The 20,508-nt window shown below is 43.6% G+C and overlaps 1 protein-coding gene across 2 annotated transcripts in view; it reads right to left on the bottom strand.

The window, feature by feature from the left end:
- Nucleotides 1-20,508, bottom strand: part of SYN3 (synapsin III) — a 409,114-nt gene that overhangs the window by 329,703 nt on the left and 58,903 nt on the right. The window contains exon 4 of one of the 2 annotated variants that reach the window (XM_024732154.1): nucleotides 14,532-14,534. The exons of the other annotated variant lie outside the window; for it this stretch is intronic. Coding sequence (XP_024587922.1) covers nucleotides 14,532-14,534 — 3 coding nt within the window. The remainder of the gene's footprint in view (nucleotides 1-14,531; nucleotides 14,535-20,508) is intronic. 2 annotated transcript variants of the gene reach the window in all.

Raw genomic sequence — 20,508 nt, 5'->3', positions numbered from 1 at the left:
GCTTACACTCATTCATTTATGTATTGTGAACGTCCACTTTCATGCCGCAACCACAGAGCTGAGTAGTGGGGACTGACACCATATGGGCTGCAAAGCTGAAAGTATTTGCTACCTGGCCCTTTACAGAAAAAGCATGCTGGCCCTTGCCTTTAACCACTGTGGAATACCCCGTGATCAGCATGTGAAGTTATGCCCACAGTCAGAAGGAAACAGAGATGGGATATGAAGCCAGGTGTGTCTCTGAAAACAGTAACTTTTCAGCTCTGCATGGCTATGTACACCCTGTACCCCCATGGGTGCCAATACCTCCTGCCTGGCCCAGGGAAGGTGCTCCATTAATGTTCACTGAGTGAACAGTATGAGCATATCATATTGTGGTAAGGCCAGTCAAGCCCAGAGAAACAATTAGGTGGACACTACCGGGGAATGTCCAGTCTTTCTGTGGCACCCATTACAAGAGTTTTGGGGTCTCCTTGCCATGATAACTTACCCTAACAGCCTAAATTAATCTGGAGGTTTACAGTGTTTTCAGGATGTCTTAATTATCTTTGTTCCTAGTATGCTGCCCATCCCATGTTAGATTATCTCAATGGTCTCCATCAAAATCCAAGGTTTATGATTTCTTCCCTTCTGCTAACTTTGGGGGACTTTTGGTCTTCGTTCTCTACTTGCTTTAGGCGTAAGGCTAGGTTGTTTGAGATTTTTCTTGTTTCTTGAGGTAGGATTGTATTGCTATAAACTTCCCACTTAGAACTGCTTTTGCTGCATCTCATAGCATTTGGGTTGTTGTGTTTTCATTGTCATTTGTTTCTAGGTATTTTCTCATTTCCTCTTTGATTTCTTCAGTGATCTCTTGGTTATTTAATAGCATTTTGTTTAGCCTCCATGTGTTTGTATGTTTTACAGTTTTTTTTTTTCTGTAATTGATATCTAGTCTCATAGCTTTGTGGTCAGAAAAGATACTTCATATGATTTCAACTTTCTTAAATTTACCGAGGCTTGATTTGTGACCCAAGATATGATCTATCCTGGAGAATGTTCCACAAGCACTTGAGAAGGAAGTGTATTCTGTTATTTTTGGATGGACGGTTCTATAAACATCAATTAAGTCCATCTTATCTAATGTGTCATTTAAAGCTTGCGTTTCCTTATTTTCTGCCTGGATGATCTGTCCATTGGTGAAAGTGGGATGTTAAAGTCCCCTATTATTATTGTGTTACTGTCGATTTCCCCTTTTATGGCTGTTAGCATTTGCCTTATGTATTGAGGTGCTCCTATGTTGGGTGCATAAATATTTACAATTGTTATATCTTCTTCTTGGATTGATCCCTTGATCATTATGTACTGTCCTTCCTTGTCTCCTGTAATAGTCTTTATTTTAAAGTCTATTTTGTCTGGTATGAGAATTGCTGCTCCAGCTTTCTTTTGATTTCCATTTGCGTGGAATATCTTTGTCCATCTCCTCACTTTCAGTCTGTATGTGTCCCTAGGTCTGAAGTGGGTCTCTTGTAGACAGCATATACACCAGGTCTTGTTTTTGTATCCATTCAGCCAGTCTATGTCTTTTGGGTGGAGCATTTAATCTATTTACATTTAAGGTAATTATCAATATGTATGTTCCTATTACCCTTTTCTTAATTGTTTTGCGTTTGTTTTTGTAGGTCTTCTCCTTCTCTTGTGTTTCATGCTTAGAGAAGTTCCTTTAGCATTTGTTGTAAAGCTGGTTGGGTAGTGCTGAATTCTCTTAATTTTTGCTTGTCTGTAAAGGATTTAATTTCTCCGTGGAATCTGAATGAGATCCTTGCTGGGTAGAGTAATCTTGGTTGTAGGTTTTTCCCTTTCATCACTTTAAATATGTCCTGCCACTCTCTTCTGGCTTGCAGAGCTTCTGCTGAAAGATCAGCTGTTAACCTTATGAAGATTCCCAAAGATCAGACCAGAAATAAATGAAAACGAAAAGAAGGAAACAATGGCAAAGATCAATAAAACTAATAGCTGGTTCTTTGAGAAGATAAACAAAATTGATAAACCATTAGCCAGACTCATTAAGAAAAAAAGGGAGAAGACTCAAATCAACAGAATTAGAAGTGAAAAAGATTCAAATAAACAGAATTAGAAATGAAAAAGGAGAGGTAACAACTGACACTGCAAAAATACAAAGTATATGAGAGATTACTGCAGGCAACTATATACCAATAAAATGGACAACCTGGAAGAAGTGCACAAATTTTTAGGAAAGCACAACCTTCCAAGACTGAACCAGGAAGAAATAGAAAATATGAACAGACCAATCACAAGCACTGAAATTGAAACTGTGATTAAAAATCTTCCAAAAAAAAAAGCCCAGGACCAGATGGCTTCACAGGTGAATTCTATCAAACATTTAGAGATGAGCTAACACCTACCCTTATTAAACTCTTCAAAAATATAGCAGAGGGAGGAACACTCACAAACTCATTCTATGAGGCCACCATTACCCTGATACCAAAAGCAAAGATGTCACAACAAAAGAAAACTATAGGCCAATATTACTGATGAACATAGATGCAAAAATCCTCAACAAAATACTAGCAAACAGCATCCAACTGCAAGTGGGGTTTATCCCAGGAATGCAAGGATTCTTCAATATATGCAAATCAGTGTATTACTCCATACTAACAAATTGAAGGATAAAAAGCATATGATCATCTCAATAGATGAAGAAAAAGCTTCACAGAAAAAGCTTGACAAAATTCAACACCCATTTATGTTAAAAACTCTCCAGAATGTAGCCATACAGGGAACCTACCTCAACATAATAAAGGCCATATATGACAACCCCACAGCCAACATCATTCTCAATGGTGAAAAACTGAAACCACTTCCTCCAAGATCAGGAAAAAGAGTAGGTTGTCCACTCTCACCACTATTATTCAACCTAATTTTGGAAGTTTAGCCACAGCAATCAGAGAAGAAAAAGAAATAAAAGGAATCCGAATTAGAGAAGAAGAAGTAAAACTGTCACTGTTTGCAGATGACATGATACTATACATAGAAAATCCTAAAGATGCTACCAGAAAACTACGAGAGGTAATCAATGAATCTGGTAAAGTAGCAGGATACAAAATTAATGCACAGAAATCTCTTGCACTCCTATACACTAATGACAAAAAATCTGAAAGATAAATTAAGGAAACACTCCCATTTACCATTGCAACAAAAATAAAATACCTAGGAATAAACCTACCTAAGGAGACCAAAGACCTGTATGCAGAAAACTATAAGACACTGATGAAAGAAATTAAAGACGATACAAACAGATGGAGAGATATACCATGTTCTTGGATTGGAAGAATCAATATTCTGAAAATGACTGTACTAGTCAAAGCAATCTACAGATTCAATGCAATCCCTATCGAACTACCAATGGCATTTTTCACAGAACTAGAACAAAAAATTTCACAATTTTTATGGAAACACACAAGACCCCACATAGCCAAAGCAATCTTGAGAAAGAAAAATGGAGCTGGAGGAATCAGGCTCCCTGACTTCAGACTATACTACAAAGCTACAGTAATCAAGACAGCATGGTACTGGCACAAAAACAGAAATATACATCAATGGAACAAGATAGAAAGCCCAGAGATAAACCCACACACATATGGTCACCTTATTTTTGATAAAGGAGGCAAGAATATACAATGGAGGAAAGACAGCCTCTTCAATAAGTGGTGCTGGGAAAACTGGACAGCTACATGTAAAAGAGTGAAATTGGAACACTTCCTAACACCATACACAAAAATAAACTCAAAATGGATTAAAGATCTAAATGTAAGGCCAGACACTATCAAACTCTTAGAGGAAAACATAGGCAGAACACTCTATGACATAAATCACAGCAAGATCCTTTTTGACCCACCTCCTAGAGAAATGGAAATAAAAACAAAAATAAACAGATGGGACCTAATTAAACTTTTGCACAGCAAAGGAAACCATAAACAAGACGAAAAGACAAGCCTCAGAATGGGAGAAAATATTTGCAAATGAAGCAACTGACAAAGGATTAATCTCCAAAATATACAAGCAGTTCATGCAGCTTAATATCAAAAAAAGAACAACACAATCCAAAAATGGGTGGAAGACCTAAACAGACATTTCTCCAAAGAAGATATACAGATTGCCAACAAACACATGAAAGGGTGCTCAACATCACTAATCATTAGAGAAATGCAAATCAAAACCACAATGAGGTATTACCTTACACCGGTCAGAATGACCACCATCAAAAAATCTACAAATAATAAATGCTGGAGAGGGTGTGGAGAAAAGGGAACCCTCTTGCACTGTTGGTGGGAATGTAAATTAATACAACCACTATGGAGAACAGTAAGGAGGCTCCTTAAAAAACTAAAAATAGAACTACCATATGAGCCAGCAATCCCACTACTGGGCATATACCTTGAGAAAACCATAATTCCAAAAAGACATGTACCACAATGTTCATTGCAGCTCTATTTACAATAGCCAGGACATGGAAGCAATCTACGTGTCCATCAACAGATGAATGGATAAAGAAGATGTGGCACATATATGCAATGGAATATTCCTCAGCCATAAAAAGAAATGAAATTTGAGTTACTTGTAGTGAGGTGGATGGACCTAGAGTCTGTCTTACAGCGTGAAGTAAGTCAGAAAGAGAAAAACAAATACCATATGCTAACACATATATATGGAATCTAAAAAAAAAATGGTTCTGATGAACCTAGGGGCAGGACAGGATGCAAACGTAGAGAATGGACTTGAGGACACGGGGATGGTGAAGGGTAAGCTGGGACGAAGTGAGAGAGTAGCACTGACATATATACACTACCAAATGTAAAATAGATAGCTAATGGGAAGCAGCCGCATAGCACAAGGAGATCAGCTAGGTGCTTTGTGACCACCTAGAGGGGTGGGATAGGGAGGGTGGAAGGGAGACGCAAGAGGGAGGGAATATGGGGATATATGTATACATATAGCTGACTCACTTTGTTATAAAGCAGAAACACACAACATTGTAAAGCAATTATACTCCAATAAAAATATTTTTTAAATATTTAAATTAAAAAAATAAATAAATAAATCCAAGGGTTAGTCTCAACACCCAGACTAAACTGCTTTGCCCTTGACCCTAGAGGTCAGGGTCCTAAGCCTTAAGACTTGGTCTAAATCAAAAGAATGAGGATTTGGGAGTTGGAGAACCCTGGTTAAATTCTGGCTCCTTCTCCTCCATCAGCTCTGTGACTCTGAGCCCGTTTCTTCACGTCTCTGAACCTCAGCTTCCTAACCTGTGCCATACAGTTTACTGAAGGGAGAAGATCCATACAAAGCTCCCCAGAACACAATAGGCCTCAGTGGATGGCCCCAATTCTTTATTATGATGATGGAGACAGTTTAGGAGAGCTGTCTGCTGAAAGACCCCAAATCCATTATGCATGTTTTATCTTTGTGCTCCCAAAGTCTTGAATAAACAATGTCTTCATCCAGTATTTAAAAGACACTAAATCGGCCTCAAAGTAACCACCCCCTCCCACCCCAGCTGAAACTTGGCTGGCTCTATACTTGGCTGCTGGCCTGAATTTCCAAGCATTGTTGGTTTAGCATTTCTCAAATGTACCCCATTAACACTGCGAACCGGTCAGCTCTCCCTCCTCTCTGAGCTCAGGTCTGACCAGCACAGTGAGAGATGGAGCCAGCAGTGCGAGGCCAGCCTCCCCGACTTGCCTTTGTGAAGCAGGGTGGTGCTGGGGTCGGTCTGCCTGGGACTGGGGGCACCTGTCAGCATTTGCATGAAGGGGTGCAGCCAGGTCAGATGCAGACATAGGCAGTGTGCTTGGAGACCGGGAGAAAGCGCAATGGAATGAGGGGGTCTGGGAAATGTGAACAAAATATATTCTCCCGGTTGCCTCTTGAGGGGAAAAAACAAGACCTTGAACGAGGCTGAGCAAAAAGCCACTGCTCTGGGAATCAGGAAATAGCTCTGCCCTGGCACAGTCTCCAACTCATTCGCTGTGTGTCTCTGAGCAAGGTACTTGCTCTTTCTGTGGCACATTTATTTAAAGATAAATGGATTAGTCTGGGCCACATTTTAAAACTCTTGCTTGGCAGAATTCTTTCTCAAACAAAATTTTACTTGGAATTTTACTATATAAATAGATGAAAGTGGAACTGGTTCTCTGGGTAAAGGTGGCAGGAGTGGGAAAAGGGGGAGCTGGAATCTTGCCCACTAAGCCCTGCTAACAATCTGAAAGACACCAGGAGGTACCTCTGTGGAAAGGGTTTGAGAACCACATGACATAGTATATGATCTATAAAATCTCATGTGCTGGCAGCTTCTGATCCTGGTAGCTGCAGCTGCTACTGCTGATAACAGTAATGCCTTTTATTTGTTGAGCACTTTCTTTGTGCCAGGGCTGGAACTGACTTCTACAAGCTTTACTTTGAGAGTCAGTAGCGAGCCCTGATTCAGAGCCCTGATTCAAATTCCAGCTTCACCAATTTAGCAGCTGTGTGACGGTGGGCAAGTTAGTTAATCTTTCTGTGCCTCAGAGTCTTCATATGGAAAATAGACCGTTCCGAGGATTAAAGCAATTACTCTCCATAAAAGTGCCTAGAACAGTGGCAGGCACATAGTAAGCAACTGATGTTAGCCACTTTTCTCATGACTGCATAAATTATTATATTTAATTTTTATAAGCACCACTCGGTTTCACAGATGAGGGAATTGAGGCTCAGAGAGGTGAAGTGAGTGCCCCTAGGTCACACAGTTAGTAGGTGATGGAAGGAAGACCTGAATCCAAGTATGCTCAACTGGGCAGCCTGTGGTCTTAACACTCAGCCAGAACTGCTTTGTTCTTGACCCTAGAGGGCAGGGTCTTGGTCCTAGTAATTTGCTTAAGGAGTTCCAAGCCTAGATGGAAGGGTAGTTAACAATGACTATAGTGATTTATGCTTGCAGGAGTTCTGGGGTCAGCAGGGTCTAGAGTCTGGACATCCTAGCGAATGCAAATTCCAAGCAGAGAGAAGGTGTTTGTGGTCTCCAGAGCCTAGGGCTAACTGATGGTCTCTACTAGAAAAAGGGCAGAAGCAGCCCCAAGCTAGGTGAGCAGAGACCTGGCTGACTTTTAGCCCCCACTTGGAGGGCACCATACATGACTCTGAGCAGTCCACAAGCTGTACAACCTTACACAATGACCCTTACTCTTCTCCTGCCTCAGCATTTGGTGTGGAGAAGCTCAGGGAGAGAATGGATTTGGCTGTATTAGAAAGACAAAGACTGGTCTCAGCCTTGCCCTGATACCTGTGGGAGCCTGGGATGAGGGGAAGGAGCATGGAGGCTGTGAGGTCAGGAAGCTCTGCATGATTGCCCAAAGCAAGTGCAAGCCACACAGTCACTTTATCTCTTTGTGCTTCTTTCTCTCAGCACGGAGGGTGGCAATAAAAGATGGCTGTATGGCTCTCTCTGGGGAGCTGAATGGGAGCCAAACCATCATATGGTGAACAAATGCTGTGATCGCCCAACTGCAGAGCAGCTGCTGCAAATTATTAAATGGCACCAACCTTTGCCTTGACTACTGACCCCTGGAAATGAGTAGCCACCCACCCACCCAGAAAGCCCCAGTACCCTGCCACCAACAGAGGCCCAAACACAGGCTCCAGCGTTAAAAAAAAATCAGGGGGTGTGGTGTAGCTGTAAGAACACAGCTTTAAATTCAGACAGAGCTGTATACAAATGCCAACTCCACCCCTCATGAGCTGTGGGACTTTGGGTAAGATACTGAACTTCTCTGAGCCTCAATTTCCCATGTATAAAATATAGCTTATGTACTGATCATGCAAGAAGGATGTAACAATTAGAAATAATAAATGTAAAGTATCCAGCACAGTACCTAAGACACAGTAAGTGCTTAAATAGCTATATACATAGTGCCTTCACTGATTCAATGAAGACGGACTCCAAGCCCACTGAGTACCAGGCACAGTAAATATCATGTGGGAGGGTTAAGTGGTTTCCCTGAGTGACACTTGAGCTGAGATCTGAAGGACAAGCAGGAGTTTTCTAGGTAAAATGGGGAGGAAAGAACGTTCCAGGCAGATGGAACAGAATATGTGAAACCTATGACGGGAAAGAATAGGTGAGGGTTGAAGAACTGAGCAAGAGTTGATGTGGCTGATGCAGAGACAGCAAAAGGAGGCTGGCAGGGTGGGTGGGGCCAGACCACACAAGCCACAGTAAAGATTTTGGTCTAACAGTATAAAGAACGTATTGAACGGTTCTAACTGATGAAACGACACAAATTAGTGTTTTAAAAAGCTCACTTTAAAAGAGTACATACTGTGTGATTCCAACTTTATGACATTCTAGAAAAGGCAAAACTATAGAAACAGTAAAAAGATTAGTGGTCACCAGGGGTTATGGAGGAGGGAGGAATGAATAAACAGAGCACAAGGGATTATTAGGGCAGTGAAACTGTCCCGTACGATAATATAATGGTGGATACGTGTCATTATATATTTGTCAAAACCCACAGAATGTATGACACCAAGAATGAAGTCTAGCATAAACTATGGACTTTGGGTGATAACGATGTTTCCGTGTAGCTTCGTCAATTGGGATACAGGTACCACTCTGGTGGGAGATGTGGATAATGGGGGAGGCCGTGTGTGTCAGAGGACAGGGGGCACATGGGAACTCTGTGTACTTTCCTCTCAATTTTGCTGTGAACCTAAAACCTCTCTAAAAATATAACGTCTATTAATTTTTAAAAAAGAGAGAAAAACAGTCTGGCTGTGGTATAGAGAATAGATTGGAGGCGAGCAGGGGAGAATGCAGAGGACTAGTTAGGTTTTTCTATTGTTGTGCTGGGCTCCTTTGGGACAAGTTACATAAGCTCTGAGAGCTTCAGTTTCTCCATCTGTGATACGGGAACAAGAATATAAAGTGACACGGTATAGGAAGTGCCTCACAGAAAGCCTGGCACAAGGCAGGTGTTCAGTTCACTCTGGCAGAACGTGAAAGAATGAGCATGATGCTGGGAAGAATGGCAAGCGATGTCAGGATCCAGAGCTTTTTGTGGGGGGATAGTGGGCATCCTGCGATGGTGTTTTGTAGCAGGTAAAAAGTCTCAGTGTCTATTGGCAGGGGCAAAAGGATTTAGCAGAGTGTATGGCCAAGGGCTAAAGCTGTGTTTTGTGCTTTGGGGGAAATAAATCATAATATAACAGCTAAGACTCATTGACTGCTAACTACATGGCAGGTCGTATCGTAAGTGCCTTTTGTGAATTAGTTCCTTTCATTCTTTCAACTGTACCTCAGGTTAGGAACTATTATTATCTCTACTTTGTATCTGGTGAAACCGAAACACAGAAAGGACCATCAACTTGCCCCGTATAAGTGACAGAGCTAGTTTAAAAGAAAATCAAAGGATACAAACCTGAGTTCACTGAGGAAATAGGTTTTGTAAGCACAGAACCATCGTGAAATGGCACAAGAGACGAGCTGTGACCAAGGACCCAATCACAGTGGGAAGAAGTACGGTAGAGCCCTTAAGGCCATGGGTTTTGAATAAGCCTTCCTGGGTTTAAACCCTGGCTGCTCCACTTACTTAGGCAAGTTATTTAGCTACTCTGTGACTCAGTTTCTGTTTCTGTAATATGGGGATAGTAACAGGCCATACCATTTTTAGTCAATATATGTTTCAGAACAAAGAAGGACAACAGGAACTTCTAAAAGAGCAAGCTTGGGGCTTTAAACAGGGGTGGGGCTCAAACCTGGCACCCAACCCACAGTTATCAAGTACCACACTAGATGCCAGCTTTTTGCAGTGATGAAAACAACATGACCTCTGCCCTCAAGGACCTCCCAGTCTGGGGTGGGGAGATAGGTACAAATGCAGAAAATAAAACAAAAGGCAGGATATAAGAATTAGTCACTTGTTCAACCAAAATGATGCCAGTCACCATTCTAGACACTAGGGATGTAGTGACTGGCAAAACAGACAAGTTCCCTGCCCTCAAAGAGCTTATGTTCTAGTGCTGGAGATAGGCAACGAACACAAACAAACATAGCAACAGTGATGACTGCTGTTAATTAAAAAATAAAGCAGGGTGAGGGCTTAGAGAGCCACATGGGAGGTTATTTCGGATAGGATGGTCAGAGAAGGAAGTGGTAGCACCTGAGTAAGGCCAAAATGTCACAAGGGGTAAGCTGTGTTCATATCTGGGAGAAGAGTTTCCCACGCTGAGAGAATAGCAAGCGCAAAGGCCCTGAGGAGGGGAGAATACACTTGACCTGTTTAAAGAACGGCACAGAATAGGAGGACTGGTGTGGCTGATGGAGACGAAGCTGGAGAGACAGAGGAAGTCTAGACCACAGGGTGCCTACCGAGCACAGTCAGGACTGTGAATTCCACTCTAGGAGGGATGGGAAGCCCTTGGCAGGTTTTTGGGGTTTTTTTAAATTAATTTATTTATTTTTGGCTGTGTTGGGTCTTCGTTGCTGCGCGTGGGCTTTCTCTAGTTGTGGTGAGCGGGGGGGGGGGGGCTACTCTTCGTTGCGGTGCGCAGGCTTCTCATTGCAGTGTCTTCTCTTGTTGTGGAGCATGGGCTCTAGGTGCGGGCTTCAGTAGTTATGGAACGTGGGCTCAGTAGTTGTGACTCATGGGCTCTGGAGCGCAGGCTCAGTAGTTGTGGCGCACGGGTTTAGTTGCTCCGCGGCATGTGGGACCTTCCCGGACCAGGGCTTGAACCCATGTCCCCTGAATTGGCAGGCGGATTTTTAACCACTGCGTCAGTAGGGAAGTCCGCCTTGGCAGGTTTTAAACATGGGATTGGCATCTGATTTAATTTCAGAAGAATCACTCTGGCTGCTGTGTATAGAGAATGGATTGAAATGGGCCATGGTGGACTAACGTGTCTTTGAATTCTTTGCTGCTCCTTTCATTAACAAGTGGGATCTCCTTAAATCTAGTTTTCCCCTGTGCTTGTCTCTGACCACTAGCATGTGGCAGAAGTGACGCTGTGAAACTCCTAACTCTGGCCTTTAAGATATTTACACCTTCTATCCCTCTTGTAACTTGTCCTCTTGAATACCAGCTGCTGTATGAGAAGTCTCACTATCCTGAGACCACACTGCTGGGAGAAAGTGCAACAGCCACGTGGAGAAAGAGAGACCACATGGAGGAGCACCAAGGCACCAGAGATATGGACATGAAGATGACAGGACGTTCCAGCCCAGCCAAGCCACAAGGCATGCAGCAGCAGAACTGCCTGTTCCAGCCCTCCAGACTCCTGACCCACAGACTGCAAGCAAATAAAATGATTGAGGTTTTAAGCCATGAGGTTTGGGGGTGGTTCGTTACACAATTGATAACTGAGGCAGAGGCAAGGAGGCCAGTGAGAAGGGTACTGCAGAAATCCAGGTGAAGGAGAAAGGTGATTTTGGTCTACGGTAGGAATGGGAGTGGAGAATCAAAAAAATGCTGATATGAGAAAAAGTTTTACACACACACATCATCATCATCATCATCATCATCGGGAGAGACTCAGGGGTCTGGAGTCCCTATATCCCCTAGAGAGGATGGCACCAGTTCCATCTCCGAGGCTACCTCATTCAATGAAGGGTTGATTGTCCAAGGGTTGACTTCCTTTTCAGAAACTTCACTGCCATCAGGACAAACACTACAGAAGGTAAAGGGATATATTCCAGAATGCCTGGAAATAGGCTTAACAGCACAGAAATACTGTTTATTAGCAAAATGAAGACATATCAGAGAAAACTGTTCATCTTAATATAACATCTAACGTTTATACACTACTTCATAATTTATCAAGTATGCTCATACCTATTACCTCTTTTGATTCTATCCACTGTCCTGTGAAGTTAGAATTGCCATCCTCATGTACAAATGAGGAAACACGCTCAGAAAAGAAACACTGTTCTAAAGCCCCGTAGTCAGTAACTAGTAGAGCTAGACTTTGAACCTGTAACTTCTTCAAGCAAGTTCAATTTATTTTTGTATATGACTGTTGCTAATATTTCCACATTTACTTTAAAACTACACAGAATAAAATCAAATAATGTATCATTCCATTCTGTGTTTTAGTTGTCTGCCTGTGGCTCTTCTTCGTAGGCTAGTTGTGCAATGGATTTTAAAGCAAAGTCCTTGGACTCCTGGTCTCTTGAAATCTTGTAGGTAGAGTTTGACAACATGCAGATTCCTGGGCCCCACCCAGGAACCAGATTTTCTGGTAATGGGGCCTAAGCACCTGTATTTTAATAAATAGGCCCGGGTGGGGGAGAGGGGGTGTCAAATTATTCGCCTTCATGGGAAAGGTTGAAAGTCACTGAACCGGTGGATCAATCAGCCCTTCGGAAGCAGATGGACATGCTTAAATGAAGAGACAGAGTCTGAAAACACTGAGCAAACTGTAAATGGACCACTCCTCCATGTTGCCTGGGGTGAGGAAGGGGGCCTAGACAGTCTTCTACTTCCCCTCCCCCATCCACCAGACTCACTCAGGGGCCAGGAAAGAAAGAGTGTGCAGAAGGAGTCGTGGGGTGGGAGGGCGAGGAAGGGGCAGGCTGAACATTTCGAGAGCAGCCACTATGTTTCAGGCATTAGCAGACTTCCTCTTTCGGCCCTAAATAGGCAACACTTCCATTTTACAATTGAAGAACGTGGGAATCAGGGAATGAGGTTACTTGTGCAGTCACACAAATAGTAAGTGGGGAGTCAAGATTCGAACCCAGGATCACCTAGCACTAATGCTAGCGTTGTTTCTAGCATCAAGCTGTGCCGACCAGGTAGAAGGGAAGTGTGACATGAAGTCATGGGAGTTTGAACCCCACTCCCCTACTCATTCTCTGTGTGACCTTGGACCAGGCATTACCCTTCTCAGAAGATGTTCCTTCACTTCTTTCAAAAAGGGGATCAAATTACCTGCCACTGAGAAGTCCCCAGCTACCCGGTAGCCTGTTAGTAAAAGGTGATGGCTTCTGAATGAGAAACAGGACGCCAAAGTCAAAAGGGTGAAGTAATCATCGGGCAATTTCTCCAACAGTGGATCGTGTCAAGGTTGGGAGCAGGTGCCCCGGGATGGCAGAGTGGGATCCAGTGCGGGAGCCATTCCTGGGAGTAGCTGCAGCATGTGGGAAGGAAGGTGTGTGTGGGGCGGGCAGGGGCTCTCCGATGGCCTCTGAGGTCTCTCCCGTCCCCAATTTCTATGATCCTGGGAAGCAGGAGCCACACTGTTTTTCTCTGTCAGTGCTCCGCTCCCACTCCTGGGGGAGCTGGCAGATCTGCTGCTGGCTTGTTGGCTGGAGGCGCATGGGTAGCGGAGCCTGGCATTTCTTTACAGGCTCTCACTGTCTCTTTCTTGTGCTGCTTTCTTCCCGTTCCCACGCCCCACCTCTGCAAGTCCCCAGGGATTCTGCTTTCTCCTGCAGTGCTGAGGGCAAAGGCCTTGGGCAAAGAGATAGATCGGGCCTTCCCCCACCAAGGCTGCTCTGCTGGGACCCTCAATGCCTCATTGTCCCTGGCCTCCCAGACCCCGTCCCCTCCCAGGGAGAGAAGGCGGTGGGCGGTGTGCTGGTCAGCAAGTCCACGCCTGGTGCAAGCTGGCTGGGGTCCTCTCAGTTGTGAGCTTTTTGCTTTGCAAAGTTGTGGGATTCTTATTCATTTGAAGAGTCGGCCAGTCCTGAATGCCTTCAGCAAAGATTTCGGCACTGAGCCAGGCGCTTGGGGTACAACTTGGAAAAACAGTCCTTAACCTGATCCTCTAGGAAGGTCCAGTCCAGTGGGAGACATGAGAAGTAAATAATGATTAGTGTTCTCCTGAATCCATCACAATGCAGGGAGAGCAGTAAGAACAAGAACACAGAGCCATTGGTTGTGTTGGTTCATTCCTTCATTCATTGAACAAATAATTATTGGGAAACTGATACATGACAGGCACTGTTCTAGGGGCTGGGAATATGGGGAGCAAAACGAAGTCCCTGCCTACATGGTCTTCTCTTCTAGAAAATAATACAATAAAATAAATTATATAAATAGCACATCTTATCTATATCTGTAATGTAATAATTACATTATATAATCAAAATATAATTAATATAATATACATTGATTATAACGTTAATATTGTTATATTAATGTATTATCTAATTACATAAAGCATATCATCTGTATGTATTATTTTATATTATACATTATAATAATATTACATTAATATATTTTATTTATGTACCTAATCTATCAGCTATTGATCAATCAATCAATGAATCATCTATCATCCATCTATTTACCTATCTATAGTTTCAGGCAGTGATGACTGCCTGAAGGAAAAAAATGTATAGTTGGGGCTCGAGTGTGGGGACAGTATGGTCTGGCAAGGTCTCTCCGAGGAGGTGGCATTTGATCAGAAATTTGAAAGGGTGCGACATGGTAACATCTGCGGAGTGTTTCAGGAGAAAGGAAGAGCAGGTGCAAGGACTGTCCCCAGACACCGCTTACCTACTTCATACGTATCATTCTCAGAAGCACGGGTAAGTTACTTCTTCCCACTTTACAAATGGGGAAACCAAGAGCTAGGAAGGTGGAAAGACTAATCCAGGGCCTCCCATCTTGCAGAAGGGAAAGCTGAGACCCACCCCAGGTAGTCTGCTCTGGCCCTGCAGGTGGGCTTTCAGCCATGAAGCCACCCCTCCTACCTGGCAAGTCCTAGATGCTTTTTGGCACAGAGGAGGGGGTGCCAAATTCAACTTTAGGGAAGAAGGTAGAGAAGGGGACATGAGTGCACCAGGTCAAGGGAGGTCTCTGCCTTCCTTCTTTGCCTCTTCTGGCCCCAAAGCTGCCCCTTACCTGTGTGCACATCCACTCAAAGTCAAGAGAGAGAGGGGGAAGCTCCTCTCCCAAGTCCACAGTGCTCACTCTGCTCACATTATTTAGGTTTCTACTCAAGTCACCTCCTCAGAGAAGCCTTCCCTGATCACCCCACCTCGAATACCAGTCACTCTCTATCTCATCTTTTGCTTCAACCTTTTCTCACGACCTGCCATTAGACTGCATATTTGTTTTCTTATTTGTTGTCAGTGTCTGTAGCTTAAATGTCAGCTCCACAAAGGGTATTGTCTATTTTGTTCACTACTGTATCCTCTATGTCTGGCACATCTTTAATGAATGCAAGAAAGGAAAGTAGGAAAAGCTCAGTGTGTGTGTAACCACTTAGGAGAATGAAAGGAAGCACCTTTCCAAGCAGACACAGGCGCCGCGAAGGGAGAGTAGAAACTGAGCTCTCTGTGATTTGCTGGTGGGTGCCTGGCACTCTGAATTTGCTCAGTAAATATTTGCTGAATGAATGAATATCTGGAATTTGAAATTCCAAGTTCAGGAAGGTCAGAAGACTTTGAGCAATTATGTGTGAAATAAACATGATTTTATAATATTCTTTGATGGGATGTTTGAGAGTTCTCAGGATAGAGGTTCAGGATTGAGAGCTGATCTTGACACAAAAGCTAACATGCTAGGAGGATTTGGACAAGTCAACTTCCTCCCTGCCACCTGGGGCACAATTTGCCCACCTGTAAAATGAGGACACACAGAAAACTCTAAGGGACTCTTCTAACTCTGGACATCTAAGATTTTGTAAAATAACTCCTCCTCTGGGACAGGCCCACACATCTCCATCTTGCCCCAAATATCCCCCCTGGAAACAGTAATCCTGGGGTGGGTACCAAGGGTAGTTTTTGAGAGTCTTCAATGCCTTTCCTCAAGGTCTTGTGTTACTTAAGCTTCCTGGCTCCTTCTCTTCAACCCTCTCTGAGGTCTGACCTTCTAATGAGCGGAGACACATTATCAGCCACTGTGGTTTGAATGGGTGCCTATAATTTAGTGTTGCCTAATGCTGGACACTGAGAGCAGGGCTTGTGTAATTAGGCTGGGACCTCATTAACATCTGCCTCCGTGGGTGTTTTTCATTCTTGGTTTCTCCTGTCCTGTATTTTGAATCCCATCTGGCTGTATGGACACGGCTGCCCATTTTTATTGCTCCATTCTGAAGCCAGGCTTGAATTTGGGCCCAGAATGGCAACAGCCATCCACAATGCATGAATCTTAACATGTCCTGGAATGGCCCCTGCTCTGCTCTCTAAATAGAATTACACAACTTTACTGAGAACATGGATTGTCTGAGTTGCTCTTGAGCATCTCGAGCTGGCTGGCAGTCCACACTTAGTTTGGGTGTTTGACAGAAACCAGAGTAAAGGGTACTATCAGTTTAATTACTACAATTACCCATGATTTAACCAGCTCATGTGTAATACTTTGCCATATACAAAGCACTAGTAGAATCTGGCCTTGAGCAGAGATGTGGACTGTTTTGTTTACCGGTGATTCCTACGAGTTATTCTTTTGGGGGCCTCCTGCCCCCACCCCATTCTTCTCTGCCCTGCTCTGAGCCCCAGGAGGCTGAACTCTGTGGACAGCACCTATCAGGCTCTCTTGCTCATTGGGCCAAAGTGAGGTCCCAGCAGGAGACTGGAGGGCAGGGGGAAAGGAGGGTGGTAGTACTTCTTCCTAGTGCCCACCCTGCTTCAGTACAGGACTTTGGAGGTAGCTAAGTTCCTCTACAACTATTGCTTCAACTGCATGGCTCTCCTGCCCAAGTCTAGGTGAAACCTTCTGGATTGAGTCTATTAATTCTACTTCCTTTCCTTGTCCCTTCACCCCTAATGATGATAATGGCTTCTTGCTGTTGTTATTGGATGCCTCATGTTCCCTGAGCCCCACACACCTCTCCGTAAGTGATTCCTTTATTAAAATCTCTTTATTTAAACCATTTGGGGATGAATTCTGTTTTCTGCCTAGCCCCTGTCTGATACAATCCTTAATATCTGGAATGGAACCTGGAATATAATAGGCCCTTAATAAACATCTGTGGAATGAATAAACTTTTCACATATGTCATTTAATCCTTACAAAAACTATGTAAAATAATACAATTACCTTTTACAGATGAAGAAGCTGAGGTTCAGAGAGAGGTAGAATCTCAGGTCTGAGCAACAGATTTCTAAGGAAGAGCAACACACACATCCTGTACCCCAGATGAGCCTGAGTCACACTCAGCACCTGGGAGAAATCTCTACTTCCTGCTGCTTCCAGCACAGACCCAGAGTCCACTCATGCTGGCCTGGGGTGGGCTCAACAGGACCAGATGCCAAGGAGTGGACAAGGGTAATGTGAGTAAGAGAATAACAAAATTTCTATCCTTCTTTGCCTCTTATTACAGTTTTTTACTTAAAGTCTATTTTGTCTGAAATAACTATGGCTACCCCTGCTCTGTTTGGTTTCTATTTGCATGGAATATCTTTTTCTACCCCTTCACTTTCAGCCTATGAGTGTATTTAAAGCTAAAGTGAATCTCTTTCAAGCAGCATATTGTTGGGTCTTTTTTTCTTTCAACTCGTTCAGCCACTCTATGTCTTTTAATTGAAAATTTTAATCCATTTACACTTAAAATAGTTATTTAAAGTACTATTGCCATTTCGTTAACTGTTTTCTGGCTGGCTTGTAGTTCCTTTGTCCTTTCTTCCTCTCTTGCTGGGTTCCTTCATGATTTGATGCTTTTCTGTAGGGGTTTGCTTTGAATCCTTTCTTCTGTTTTGTGTATCTCCTATAGGGTTTTGCTTTATGGGTACCATGAGGCTTACATAAAAAATTTTATAGTACAGTCTATTTTAAGCTGATAACAATTTAACTTTAATCACATACAAAAACTACTCTTTTATTTGCCCCTCCCTATATTTTGTTTCTGATGCCACAATTTACACCTTTTTATATTGTATATTCATTAACTAATCATCGTAGCTATTGTTATTTTTAATACTTCTGGTCTTTTAACCTTTTTACTAAAGTTAAAAGTGATTTACACACCACCAATACAGTATTAGAGTCTTCTTAATCTAACTAATTACCTTTATCAGTTTTATACTTTCATATGTTTTCATTTTACTAATGAGCGCCCTCTTTTTTTTTTTTTTCCGGTACGCAGGCCTCTCACTGTTGTGGCCTCTCCCGTTGCGGAGCACAGGCTCCGGACGCGCAGCCTCAGCGGCCATGGCTCACGGGCCTAGCCGCTTCGCGGCATGTGGGATCTTCCCGGACCGGGGCGTGAACCTGTGTCCCCGTGTCCCCTGCGGACTCTTAACCACTGTGCCACCAGGGAAGCCCCATGAGTGCCCTCTTATTTCACTAAGTTCTCACTGTCTAAATTCAGATTCTTGGGTCCCCTCAGTATTTGTCTACTGTCTAATTGTATTTTTTCATACTACTCATAATGAGGAACTTACTGCCTCTTTAAGCAGCTCTAACTATGAAACAATCTCCCCCTTGTTAAAAAGGCAGTCCAGTAAGTGGTGACACAAAGGCTCTGGAGCCAACTACCTAGGCTTGAATCCTAGTTTTGACCCTTACTTGCTGGAGACCTTGATTCCATTACTCAACTTATTGGTGCTTCAATCTTCTCATCTAGAAATGTGGATAACAGTACACATTAAATAGGGTTGTTGAAAGGATGAAATGAGTCAATACATGTTAAGTGCTTGGGACAGTGCCTAGCACGTAGGAAATGCTATAAAGCATTTGTTAAATAAATAAAAATTCATGAATTCTGCATGTGCAATTCAAGCTGGCTTTATCAAAAAGGATTTTTTTGGCTCCAGCTTGGAGATGAGTCTGGATCCAGGGCCTTGAATAACATCAGCAGGTCATTGACTCTCTTTCTCTATCTTGGCTGTGTTTTCCTTTGCCTTGGATTCATTCTCAGCAGATCCTTTCCTCTAAGAGAAAGAGCCATGGCCACCAGCAGCTCCAGGAGTTCATCCCACCAGCTCAGCAGCCCCAGCAGAACACGTGTGTCTCTCACCCAAGAGTTCCAGCAAAAGTCTCACATGAACTCTCATTGGCCTGGCTTGGGTCCCAGGCTTTTTTTCCCCCCAGTGTGACATTCTGATTCTAGGGCTGGTTATTGCTGTCAGCTCTAGACACCACACAGACTGCAAGCTGGGGAAGGGTCGCCCCAATGGAAAATCTAGGTGCCATTCCCCAAAGCAGGAGGAATAGATGCTGGAGAAAACCAGCAGTGGTCTGCTCTACCACCCATCTTGTTCATCTTCCCCAAAGGTGCTCCCCACGAGCAAGACTTTAGATGATCTCAGCTTTGCTCCTACTGTAGACTTGGAAGTGCTTTAGGGCATTTTCAGTGCAACACCTAAGTCTCTTTGAAAGAATACACTGCAAGGCAAGAGCACTGCTCAACGTTCCTGCTTTGGGAGACCACAGCTAGGGCTTGGTATGGCACTACATGCCGGAGGAAGATTCTAGTGACTCCTCACCTGCAGGATGCAGTGTGAGTCAGGCTGGGGCTACCTGGTTTGTGTGCACATTCTTGCAGGTCTGGCACCTTGTAACCTGTGGCTCGCTGAAATAAGCTGCTGGGCTGAGATTGTAAGCACCATCCTGGGCATGGACAAAATAAATCTTAACAGTTCCATGGATCCTAGAACCCAGGGCTTTGGCTATACTGGCACTGTTCTCACAGCCCTGGCTACTGATGCTTATGGTCTTCCACCAGAAGCATCAACATCATCTGGAAGCCTTTGTGCTCAAATCAAGGTCACAGGACTGACAGCATTGGCTTCATCTGGGAACTTGTAGGAAACTCAGAATCTCAGGTCCTACCTGAAGACCTAATGGATGGGAATGCATTTTAACAAGATCTCTAGGGGGTTTGTATGCACGTTAAAATTTGAGAAGCACTACTGTATCAGTTTTCTAGGGCTTCCTTAACAAAGTACCACAAACTGCATGGCTTAAAACAACAGAAATTTATTCTTTCACAGTTCTAGAGGCTCAAAGTCTGAAATCAAGGTGTCAGCAGAGTTGGTTTCTTCTGAGGGCTGAGGGAAAATTCGTTCTATGCCTGTCTCCTAGCTTCTGCTGATGGATGGCAATCCTTGGCATTCCTTATCTTGTATCACTCTAATTTCTGCTTCCATCATCACATAGTTTTTCCTTGTGTCTCTGTGTCCAAGCTTCCCTCTTCTTATAAGGATACCAATCACATTGGATTAAGGGCCCACCTTACTCCAGTATGGCCTTAACTTATTACATTTGCAATGATCCTACTTCCAAAGAAGATCACATTCTGGGGTACTAGTCTTAGGACTTTAACACATCTTTTCTGGGGAGACACAATTCAAACCATTACAACTACCTTCCAAGCCTGCCATTCTTAAGTGCTGGGAGACTAGCTGGGCTTCCCTGGTGGCGCAGTGGTTGAGAGTCTGCCTGCAAATGCAGGGAACATGGGTTCATGCCTCAGTCTGGGAAGATCCCACATGCCGCGCAGCGGCTGGGCCCGTGAGCCATGGACGCTGAGCCTGTGCTCCACAACGGGAGAGGCCACAACAGTGAGAGGCCCGCGTACAGCAAA

The sequence above is a fragment of the Neophocaena asiaeorientalis genome, unplaced genomic scaffold (assembly GCF_003031525.2).
Source record: "Neophocaena asiaeorientalis asiaeorientalis breed wild unplaced genomic scaffold, Neophocaena_asiaeorientalis_V1.1 scaffold418, whole genome shotgun sequence".
In the NCBI taxonomy this organism is placed as follows: domain Eukaryota; kingdom Metazoa; phylum Chordata; class Mammalia; order Artiodactyla; family Phocoenidae; genus Neophocaena; species Neophocaena asiaeorientalis.
The sequence above is the reverse complement of the archived record's forward strand: the minus strand, read 5'-3'. Positions and strand labels throughout refer to the sequence as shown.